This window comes from Halichoerus grypus, chromosome 8 (assembly GCF_964656455.1).
Source record: "Halichoerus grypus chromosome 8, mHalGry1.hap1.1, whole genome shotgun sequence".
NCBI lineage: Eukaryota > Metazoa > Chordata > Mammalia > Carnivora > Phocidae > Halichoerus > Halichoerus grypus.
This window is the reverse complement of record NC_135719.1, coordinates 78,544,935-78,556,451: the sequence shown is the minus strand read 5'-3', so window position 1 is coordinate 78,556,451 and position 11,517 is coordinate 78,544,935. Positions and strand designations below refer to the sequence as shown.

The 11,517-nt window shown below is 36.5% G+C and overlaps 1 protein-coding gene and 1 pseudogene across 1 annotated transcript; both read left to right on the top strand.

Moving 5' to 3' along the window:
- Positions 1-1,213: 1,213 nt before the first annotated feature.
- On the top strand, positions 1,214-2,147 carry LOC118525949 (olfactory receptor 4N5-like; annotated as a pseudogene).
- Positions 2,148-9,027: 6,880 nt separating this feature from the next.
- On the top strand, positions 9,028-9,975 carry LOC118525958 (olfactory receptor 4K13-like). Its single transcript, XM_036076883.2, has one exon. The coding sequence runs from the start codon at positions 9,028-9,030 to the stop codon at positions 9,973-9,975; it is 948 nt and encodes a 315-aa protein (XP_035932776.1).
- The last annotated feature ends 1,542 nt before the right edge of the window (positions 9,976-11,517 follow it).

The following is an 11,517-nucleotide window of genomic DNA, read 5'->3' as shown; positions in this document are numbered from 1 at the left end:
AAATACATATATAGCAATATAGTAATATACAAGAAAATAACCACAAATATAATTCTAAACAGAATTCATAGACTAGATTACAGCCTGAAAAGGGGCAATATTTATGCAAGCAATATTATGACTATTTAAGCACCTAAATAAAATACCACCAATAGATGGACACTGATTATTAATATCCTAATTGGTTTAAAATGAGGAATACACACCTCTTATTTTTCTTACCACTTGTGAATGATAATAAAAAAGAAAAATCATTGCAAAACTAAGAATCTGAAATGCAATTGCTTTATTTTTCTCATCTGTCAAATGAGTATGTCATACTGTATGTTCTACATGATCATTCCAGCTCTAGCATGCTTTGATTATACTGAGATATTCAAAATATTTTATATATTCTGATAAGTTTATATGAAAATATTTGTGGGCAGGATATCATTTGGCTATCATTCTGAGATCTGAGGGAAAAGTAGGTTATGGATACATGGCAAGCAAATAAACATGGATTAGTATCCATTAGTATTTAAGAACAGGGTGTGTAGCAGATTCAGGACTGGGATCCAACCAAGGGTGTACCTATGGGAATACCTCTATGTTAGGAGAATGCAGGATTCTTGTTTGAAACCCTAAACCAGTTTGGAACAAAGGTGCACAAGGGCACCAAAGCAGAACAGTGTAATAGAAATAAGTAAGGCACACATTTAGAAAACAAGACATAGAGATACCAACCAGGAAATAGGGATTCTACAGGAGCCAAAGGAAAGAAGCACTTGGCAAAAGCACTTTGCTTTGCGGGAATAAAGAGAAGTGATGAAAACCCAGCAACAAATCTAAACATTAGAGACAGTGCACCACAGCTAACTGAGAAAACAACACACCTGACAAATTTAATAATGGTTAAGTTTTGTTTTAATCAGGAAATTTCGACTATTCTTCAAGCAAAGTAGCCCAGACTCCTAGAGGAGCACAATTATATAGAAGCACATGGTAAAATGGGAATGAGAGTGTGGTTATGAGAACAATGTCTTAGGGAGGGATCAAGAAATGGAGGGTAGAAGGGTCAACTCAAAACATAAGACACTTATGGGACATGCATTTTTTTTCAGCTAGGCAAGTTTTGGATGTGGTAAATGTATTTATCTGGAGAAGAGCTATGGAGTAGATGAAAAGGTGGTTATAACAGATAATACTTTGTTATTCTGCAGACAGAGGAGAGATGGAGAGGGAGAACAGAACAGTGGTGACAGAATTCATCCTCCTTGGTCTAACCCAGTCTCAACATGCTCAACTCCTGGTCTTTGTGCTAGTCTTAGTTTTCTATCTCATCATCCTCCCTGGAAATTTCCTTATCATCCTCACCATCAGATCAGACCCTGGCCTCACAGCCCCCCTCTACTTCTTTCTCGGCAATTTGGCTTTCCTGGATGCATCCTATTTCTTCATTTGTGGCTCCCAGGATGCTGGCAGACTTCCTCTCTGAGAAGAAAATAATCTACAGAAGCTGCATCACTCAGCTCTTTTTCTTGCACTTCCTGGGGGCAGGGGAGATGTTTCTTCTTGTTGTGATGGCCTTTGACTGCTACATCGCCATCTGTCATCCTTTGCACTATTCCACTGTCATGAACCCTAGAGTCTGCTACACCTTGCTGTTGGCTCTGTGGCTTGGGGGCTTTACTCATTCCATTGTACAAGCAGCCCTTATTCTCCGCTTGCCCTTCTGTGGCCCAAACCAGCTAGATAACTTCTTCTGTGATGTGCCACAGGTCATCAAGCTGGCCTGCACAGACACTTTTGTGGTGGACCTCCTGATGGTCTCCAACAGTGGTCTGCTCACCCTGCTGTGCTTCCTGGGACTTCTGGCCTCCTATGCGGTCATCCTCTGCCGTGTGAAGGGACATTCCTCTGAAGGGAAGAACAAGGCCCTTTCTACATGTACCACACACATTATCATTGTGTTTCTGATATTTGGACCTGCCATCTTCATCTACACTCGCCCATTCAGAGCCTTCCCAGCTGACAAAGTGGTTTTTCTCTTTCATATAGTCATTTTTCCTTTGATGAACCCTGTGATTTATACTTTTCACAACCAGGAAGTGAAAGCTTCCATGAAGAGGTTACTGAGTCGTCACATGGTTTGCCGAATGAAATAGAAGAATGGGACAACAACAAAGGAGAAAATCCAGTTGGAATTGATTAAATCAATTATTCATTAATGCACTAAATCAGTCAGTCATTTTAGCAAATACTACATTTATTAAGTACTTGCAATTTTTAGGCACTGTTCTAGCTATGTGAATAAGGCAGGTAAGATTCCAGGTCTCTTGGGGTTATATTCAAGTAGATAAACACAGATTAAACTATTAAACTGAAAACAGATCCAAAAGAGATAGTGCTCTGAAGCAAATAAAAAATAATGTTATGATAAAGTTTGACTGGGAGATGGTAGTTGCTTTTGGTTGTTAAGCAAGGTCTTTCAGAGCAGGGGTTAGTTGATAACCAGACAACTTGAAAGACACACCCATGGAATTACATGGGGACAGAAAATTCGAGAGAGAGAGGATAATTGGTACAAGGGTACAAAGATCTTATGAACTGGTACATTTCAAGACCACAAAAAGGAATGTAGTAGCTTGTCAAATATGTTGATATATATAAATAAGTATGTATTAAATACTGACTGTACAAAAAATAGTATGATGTCTTGTTAGGTGTATATATATAAATGCATGACAATGGTCCTGTAAAATGAGCGACGTGTAATAGGATTATTATTGATATGACTGGATTAAAATCTGCTTTCTTGTCAAATGTTTTATATTTATATTGTTTCACATTTTCTGCTTCTTTTGATTTAATTGATAAAGGCAACACAACTTTAATACTGTAGGATTTACCTGGACATATGGCCCTAGTGGTAAGGCTCCTTTCACTCTGTACTGTATCTGCTAGCATGCCTTTCCTGAACTAAGTTCACAAAAATTAGAACCCTCATGTCAATCAATAAGTAAGTAATATACACATGTTGGAATAAACTGCCTCTAGAACTTAGAGAGGACTACCAGACATTATGCTTTCTTCTTAGTGGTATAGTGATTGAGGTACATGATGCAATACTTTAACTTTTAAGCTGATGTCTCAGCATACTTGCCCTATATAAACTCTCCAAAACTTCACAAATGTGGCAGGACCCTGCCATCTTCAATGAATGAGGTTTTTGTCCTCACACTTTATCCTTCACAGTGATTTAATCTGGGAAGAAAAAATGTTGTTTTTCTTATGCTCTATCTTAGGAATATTGAAAATTTCACTTAATGCCCCTATACGTAATTGTATATATATGTCCTTGACTAAAATTATTGGTCTGCTAGTAATCAACCATGATTACAGTGTTACAGTTAAATTAGACAGAGGTTTATTTTCTAGTGTAAAATAAATCATTTTAGTCCAATGTTGATACAGTAGTACCACAGTATCACCAGAGGCTCCAAAACCTCCTGTGTGTGTGTTTTTTTTTTTAATAATTTGTCACAAAATGTCTGTAAAAATTTCACACACCACACTTGTATTCCAGAAAGACTGAATAATAAAAAGATGTGTGCCATTATAGGTCCATTTTCCTTCCAATCCATTCTTTTCATTTCTACAAATTTGCTGTATTATAGGCAGCCCTTATCCATGAAGACTGAATTTCCAGGACCCTAAGTCACTTGACCTCCAGATGGTTACAAATGAGTGTCACTGTTAGATTAACATAGGGTGGGAGGAAAGGACAACAAAGAACACACACACACACACACACACACACACACACACACACACACACACATTCACACTGCCTTAGCCCAAACATCTGCAGTACTTCTGTGGCTCACTCTGGAACTCAGCAACACTTCCATGGCTCTAGCTCTCCTAGTGAAATGGGCCACAACACTTCTGACTTTTGTATATAAGCTGTTATAACCAGAATAATGGTCTCCCAAATAAGTCCACACCCTAACCAGAGAACTTGTGAATATGTTACCTTACATGGCAAAAAGAACTTTGGAGATATAATTGTTTATAAACCTTCAGATGGGGAGATTATCCTGGATAATCCGGGTGGACTCAATCTAACACGTGAGTATTTAAAAGCATTGAACCTTTCATGGATCCAGAGAAAGAAAAAAAAAAAAAAGCCGGGAAGGATGAGACTTGAGGAGGCTTTAATGCACTGTTTCTGGCTTTGAAGAGGAAGAAGACATGATCAAGGAATATAGGCAATGCCTAGAAAGTGAGAATAATCCCTGACTAAAAATCAGCAAGGAAATGGAGATGATATTCTACAACCACCTGGAACTAAAGTTGGCCCATAGCCAGCATGAGTCTGGGAGCAGTTTCTCCCTCAAAGCCTCCAGTAAGGAATACTGTCCTGCCAACAACTTGATTGTATTCCAGTGACACCAATGTTGGATTTTGGACCTACACAACTATGAGATAATAAGTTTGAGTTGGATGAAGCCTCTATGTTTACAGAAACTTGTTAAGGGAGAAGAAGAAAATGGAACATATGGCCACACCCTTGGGCTGTGGTAAGACTGTGTCTTCTTCTCTTGTTCCCTCCAGCTTAGATTGGGGGTAGCTTCCAGTTGATGTTCATCTTTGGATTCCCTGAACATTTGCCGTTAGCATTTCAGCCTTATTGTCACTAGAGTAATTAAACTCCTTCTGTTTTATATGTGTACCATGTTTAACTGATAGCATTTGACTATAAATATTTACAGTACTTAATGTTAGTATAAAGACTAACACTTTCCCAATTAGATCTCAGAAAATATGGAGGTGGGGAGAGACAAAGGGCATAACTCTCCCAGGAGTCAGCCCCTATAAAGAATTTTACCAAGTAGCTGCCTGATAATACTGTTTACTTTTATGTTATTGGCCACTTTTACTTGCAAGGAAGAATGCACAATGTCACTTAATGAATTCAGGTGTCTGTTACTAATGAAGAATGGGAGAAGGCTTCTCAGCAGTCTCTGCTACACGGTCTAGCCTCATTGCTAAACTAGTCACTGGTGAGGAAAATGAAGAACTGTGATTGGTTCAGGCTAGTGAGATGCAGCTTTGTGGACAGGTCTGGAGACTCCATGGACGTGCACAGACACCTGATCCCAAGAAAATCTGCTTTTCTTTTAAGAAAGAAGGAAGGGTCATGGTTGGGAAACTGCCATAGCCAGTTATCATCACTGTTAATTTAACATTGCTCTACAATTCTAGTTAATGAAATAAGGCACAAGAAATGTATTAGAAAAAATATTATTAATGTTTGTAGATCATTTATCAGTAACCCAAAACAAAGGAGACAATTAACTGGGAAAAAATTACAAATGAGATTTCTACAATGATACCATTTACAACTTAAACATGTAAAAAAAAAAAAAGGAAACAATAGCAATTAAAACCAATTATGTTATAGAAAAGATCATATAAAGTACAGCATAAAAGTAGGAAATATGCAAAATTACATTTAACAAAAAAATGTGTTGATAATGAAGATGAGAAAATTTTATTGTGTTATAAAAGTAGCAGACATTTGTAATACTGTTCATTTTTTTCTACCTTTCTTATAAGTTTAATACTGTGATATCAAAATATCTTTGTAACTTGTTTTAACTTTAAAAAATAAATCTATTTAATTTAGAATAAAAAGATATGAAGCTAGCCAAGAAAACTACGAATGAGTAAAGCAGTGAGAGCAGACTTGCCCTTCCATACATTAAATATGTTGTAAACATAATGAGTAGTAAAAGGCGTAGTACCTCCTCAAAAATTATTGGGAAAACAAAACAGTAAATGAGCATACCTGAAGAAGAGCCTGATCTATCGGCAAATTGAAAAGGTTATAAAGAAAGCATAACAAATTCTTAGTGGAATGAATTATTATTTAATTGCAAAGATGAAAAATTATCTCACATTATTTATCAATAAATTCCAAACAGATTAGAGTTTAAATATGAAAATTTCAGCCTTAATAAAATTTAGAATTAAAATAATCTAGAATATTTATATTTTCCTACATATCACATTTATCAATGCTTAATGTAGAAAACAAACTACAACAAAAGAATGAACATCATACAAATTCTCATAATTCAACTCTAGTCCTCTTTCCACTGACCACCTGAGTACTGAAAATTGTCTTTAAAGTATTATCAATTTTATGGATGAAAAATGGTGTCTCATTTCTGTAAAGTCAAAAGTGTATTTTAACATCCTAATTACTTTTTTACTACTGGTCTCTCAGGAATTTAAAACAATCAAATGAGTTTCCTCCTTTGGGCCTTCTACCAAGGGATACATTGATATACTGCTGTCTTCATTTGAAGTTCAGAGCAGAAAATAAAATCACTGGATGATGAAGATTAAGCATCCATTTCATATTGATGTTACTTCTGAAGTCCAAGTGCAAACCGGTAGGTTACATAATCCTGACCTGTTACTCTACCTTACATACCACATCTATCTCATTATTTTCATTAAAACCTTAAATGTGTCCATAAGTGATAAGTACAAATGCCAAAAAGATAACTAAAGGGAGGGCTGAAAGGGGAAAATTAAACTGGAATATACCTTATTTTGTCACAACTGGAAAAAAAATACAAAAATCAGAAACACCATACCAAGGACTACTGGAAATTAAGATAATCCAGCAATCCAGGCCAAGTAAATTATTCTTAGAGAAAAGAAATCTAGGTATGTTCAAATTGTTTGGCTATCCCATGATCTTATTCTTTGAATTATAGCAGAAATACAGAGAACGTTCCTTTGTTGTTTTTAGAAATGTAATTTTTTAAAAGAAATAAATGATAGAATTGCAAGGATAAAGTGCCTGATTCACGGCTTTGAAAATCACAGAATGTCACCACTCATAAAATATTGATGCTATCATTAACTTGTTAGGAATTATTAGAAAACCGTGTGAGAAAGTTCAACTTTCCTATGGCAACAGTCTGAAAATGGCCAAGTAAACACTCATTAAGAAAAAAAAAATTAGAGATAGTATCTTGTCTAGGACTCTATCTCTGCCAGACCCATGTGCACCTGCAAATGTACTTATTGCATACTTCAGACAAATACAGAAGGTCCAGGGGCTACAGCTTAAGTCATTGTCTTATAGCAAGGGTATGAAGCACTAAGAAGAAATACACATTCACATCTGTGAATGAGAACTAACAAAGATTTCCATTTTCAGTTCTATTACCTTGTGAAAGAAGGAAGTTTTTATGCTACTCTGAATGATGGTGTCAAACATAATGGAAGATTATGAGCCATTTACAATAACTGTGTGTCTTAAGTGACAGTAACTATACATAGAAAAAAGAATACGATTAAATGTTTATTATGGTTATTTAGATATACTATATTTTTAAAAATTTGAACTGTGTAACTAAAAGGTGAAAATGTACCCCAAAACTATATATATTCTATTTTCTTTTCTGACAATCTGCATTAGTACTGGGTCTAGGCTCTCATAAAAGCAAGGAAAGGACTGGAGATGAACAACAAGCCTGGATTTAAGACTTGAAAAATAGAGCTACAATCAGGCAAACAGGAAGGTCTTTAAAAAGTGAATGTATATACAACGAGCACTGACCTATTCCTTTGAGATGTGTGTATTTTTTAAAAGTTCATTTAGCTTAGCTGAATCCACCTCAGTCAGTAACATAGTGTCTATGACTTTTTCTATTTTGGCAAAGTTAAAGGTTAAAAGAACTTTAAGGAAGTAACTGTGAGAAAGGATAGGTCCAAGGAGGCTAAGTAACCCAAGATGGCACTCTATTCAAACAATCCATCACATTTCCAATTTTTTAAAGTCATGTTTACAAAGGTAAATGATTCACCCTACCCTTTACCCCTCACTAATGGAGGAAAGTGGAACAAGACTACAATGGTCGGGAAAAAAAAAAAAAAAGACTACCATGGTAAAGTTCACTAATCTTAATAATAGTGATTTAGATGTTTCTATACAATCATATATGAAAACATATGACTTAAAAACAGTTATCAGATAAAAATGGATATTTAATTCAATTTTACAGCAATTGGCTAAGAATGCACACATAGGACACACTTTCTGTCTAATCATATGAAGAGTTAAGCACTATGTAGATGAGCATCTGTAGTTTTGAGAGTCAATCTGGGTAATTCAAGTCTAAAAAGCTTAATCTTTCTCAGTAATTGTTTTTTTGTTTTGTTTTGTTTTTGTTTTTTCTCAGTAATTGGTTTTGATCTCAGTTATAAGTGTCTCCACATGCAACCTTCTATCAACAGTATGCTCATGGACTATATAATCAGTTCAGGAAGCATAATGCACATTATGTGATTTCAGCAATATTTAATATGGCAAACTTTTTACTGCATACTGAGAATGTCACAAAAATGTGTCGGTAAATGCACTTCCTGAAAAAGATAAAAATCTATTTTTCTGATGCCTTCCAAAACTCTTTTCCATCATTCTAATAAGTTAAGTGTTCACATACAGTCTGATCTGCAGCTGAACAAGGGAGAGGTTTTCTCAATGTCCAACTGACATTGCCCCTACTAACCAACACACACATTTCATTTAGTTGGCTCCATTCCCTTCACACTTTCTTTTTTTTTTTTTTTTAAAGATTTTTATTTATTTCAGAGAGAGAGAATGAGAGAGAGAGAGCACATGAGATGGGGGAGGGTCAGAGGGAGAAGCAGACTCCCTGCTGAGCAGGGAGCCCGATGTGGGACTCGATCCCGGGACTCCAGGATCATGACCTGAGCCGAAGGCAGTTGCTTAACCAACTGAGCCACCCAGGCGCCCCCCCTTCACACTTTCTATTGTCATGTGGTCCTGTGAAATACCTCCTGCAAAATATCTATGAAGCAGTCATATTACCAACAGGGTTGTTTGCCTGCATATGACACAGGATGTAAGCAAAGATCAGGTTTACTGATTTGTCAGTCCCTATGACATCCTGTTTTTTCCCTCATCTAGGCAACTTCTGACAAACGTACAAAAGGATGAATGTGGATCTCCCAAAAAACACATCAAGTGTTTCTGAGTTCATCTTGCTGGGACTTTCCAATTCTCAAGAAATTCAAATATTCCTTTTTGCAATCTTCTTTCTTGTCTATGTAGCCATCATAGTAGGAAACCTCCTCATTGTGATCTCCGTGATAGTTGACAACCATCTTCACTCCCCCATGTATTTCTTTCTGGCAAATTTATCATTTTTTGACTTCTGTCTTTCTTCTGCTGCAACTCCCAAAGTGACTGCAGACTTCCTTAGAAAACGCAAGACCATCTCCTTGTGGGGCTGCATGGCCCAGATGTTTTTTATGCACTTCTTTGGGGGTGGAGAGATGTCTCTTCTGATAGCTATGGCCATGGATAGGTATGTTGCCATATGCAAACCCTTGCACTATAAGACCATCATGAATCGCAGGGCACTCATTGTGTTTCTACTGCTCTCGTGGGCAATTGGGTTCATACATACCACCAGCCAGATGGTTTTCACTGTAGGTTTACCTTTCTGTGGTCCCAATGTTGTGGACAGCATTTTCTGTGACCTTCCCCTGATCATCAAGCTTGCCTGCACTGACACCTATATCCTAGAACTGTTGGTGATTGCAAACAGTGGACTCCTCTCCCTGGTCTGCTTCATTCTATTGCTCATATCCTATATTGTCATGCTAGTCACCATCTGGCAGCACTCCTCCACTGCATCCTCCAAAGCAGTGTCCACACTATCTGCTCACATCACTGTGGTCACTCTCTGCTTTGGCCCTGCTATCTTCATCTATGCTTTCCCATTCAATAGTTACTCTGTAGATAAGTTTCTTTCTGTGTTTTACTCTATAATCACCCCCCTCCTTAATCCAATTATTTATACTCTGAGGAATCAGGAAATGAAAGCAGCTATTAAGAGACTCAGCAGCCAGCATCTTGGTTCCTGGCTCACTTCCTAAATAATATCTATAACAACTGATTATTTGTGGTCTCTGCTATTTGGGGTTTTTGAGTCTCCAATATTTATTGGAATAACTACAATGGAAATATTAAATACTATCTATTTCCCTCAAAATTCATAGCATTATTAATGTCAGTTTTATTAAAAATTTAATGGAAAATGTTCATAACACAGATTTAATACATTAATAAATGTGCATTCATTAATTCCTTGTACCTCCTTGTCTTAGAATTCAAGGAAACAGCGCCTGGGTGGCTCAGTTGGTTAAGTGACTGCCTTCGGCTCAGGTCATGATCCTGGAGTCCTGGGATCGAGTCCCACATCGGGCTCCCTGCTCAGCAGGGAGTCTGCTTCTCCCTCTGACCCTCCCCCCTCTCATGCTCTCTCTCTCATTCTCTTGCTCTTAAATAAATAAATAAAATCTTTAAAAAAAAAGAATTCAAGGAAACAATGCTGATGAATGTTTAAAACACCTAATCATAAATATTATTACAAAAATTTTATAAAGTTTTAATGGCTCAGTATGTAAAAATAGGTAACTTTAGTATGACAACACACTATATGGTGTTTAGTATCAAATCTTTTTCCCTAAAACTGTATTTAGTAACTTAATAGGTGTTAAAATATCTGTCAATATTTGTCAACCATTATGAAGTCTTCACAGAGGAATTGTGATTTGAATGAGGGTAACATTCTCACTATATAGCCTCAATACACTATATATTTAGTAGAAGGTAAAAATATGCCTAAAAATAAATATTTCCAACATATCTTTGAGTACTCAAATAGCTTTCAAAAAATCAATGTCAACTGAAATATTAAAGATTAAAACCATGAACAGCTTAGTGTAGCTTGCTTTACCAGATCACATGGACACTCAATGCAACTGAATTTCATCATTCATAAAACATTAAAAAAATATTTATTAGGTACCAATCACTGTCTAAAGCAATACAGATACATGGTTATAGATACAGACCTGTTCCCTGTTCTGGAGAGAGTAACCAAGGGGAGGGATCTATGTTAGGCATGGTGGTCTCAGAAGACCACTTTAAGGGGAGACATTTATACCAACCAGTTAAGTAAGCTCTAGAATTAGAGCTTTGAGCAAAGAAAAGAGCATTCCAGGCAAAAGGGCCAGTGTAAACAGACACTGTGAAGTGAGAAAGAGTTTGTAAGTATTAAAGGTAGACCTTGGTGAAGGAAATTGATGAATAAAAGGGAGAAGATCTACGCTGAGATTTTATAGAAAGGAAAACCAGAATTTTCAGGCCTAGTAGATTCCTTTTTATTGTCAACATAAAGCCGTTAATGTGTTTTGAGAAAGAGAAGGATGGGATCCAGCATACATTATAGTATGTTATACCTCTGTCCTCTTAAGTAGAGAATATAATGTAGCTAAAGGGAAAGCAGAGGGAATAGTTAATGGACTGTTTCAGGTAGGAAGCCTGAATTTATTAATAATACAAATATTGAGTTTGTGGAATCTACAAAGACTTCCAAAGGCAATTAGAAGACCTAAAACTATTCATACATCTTG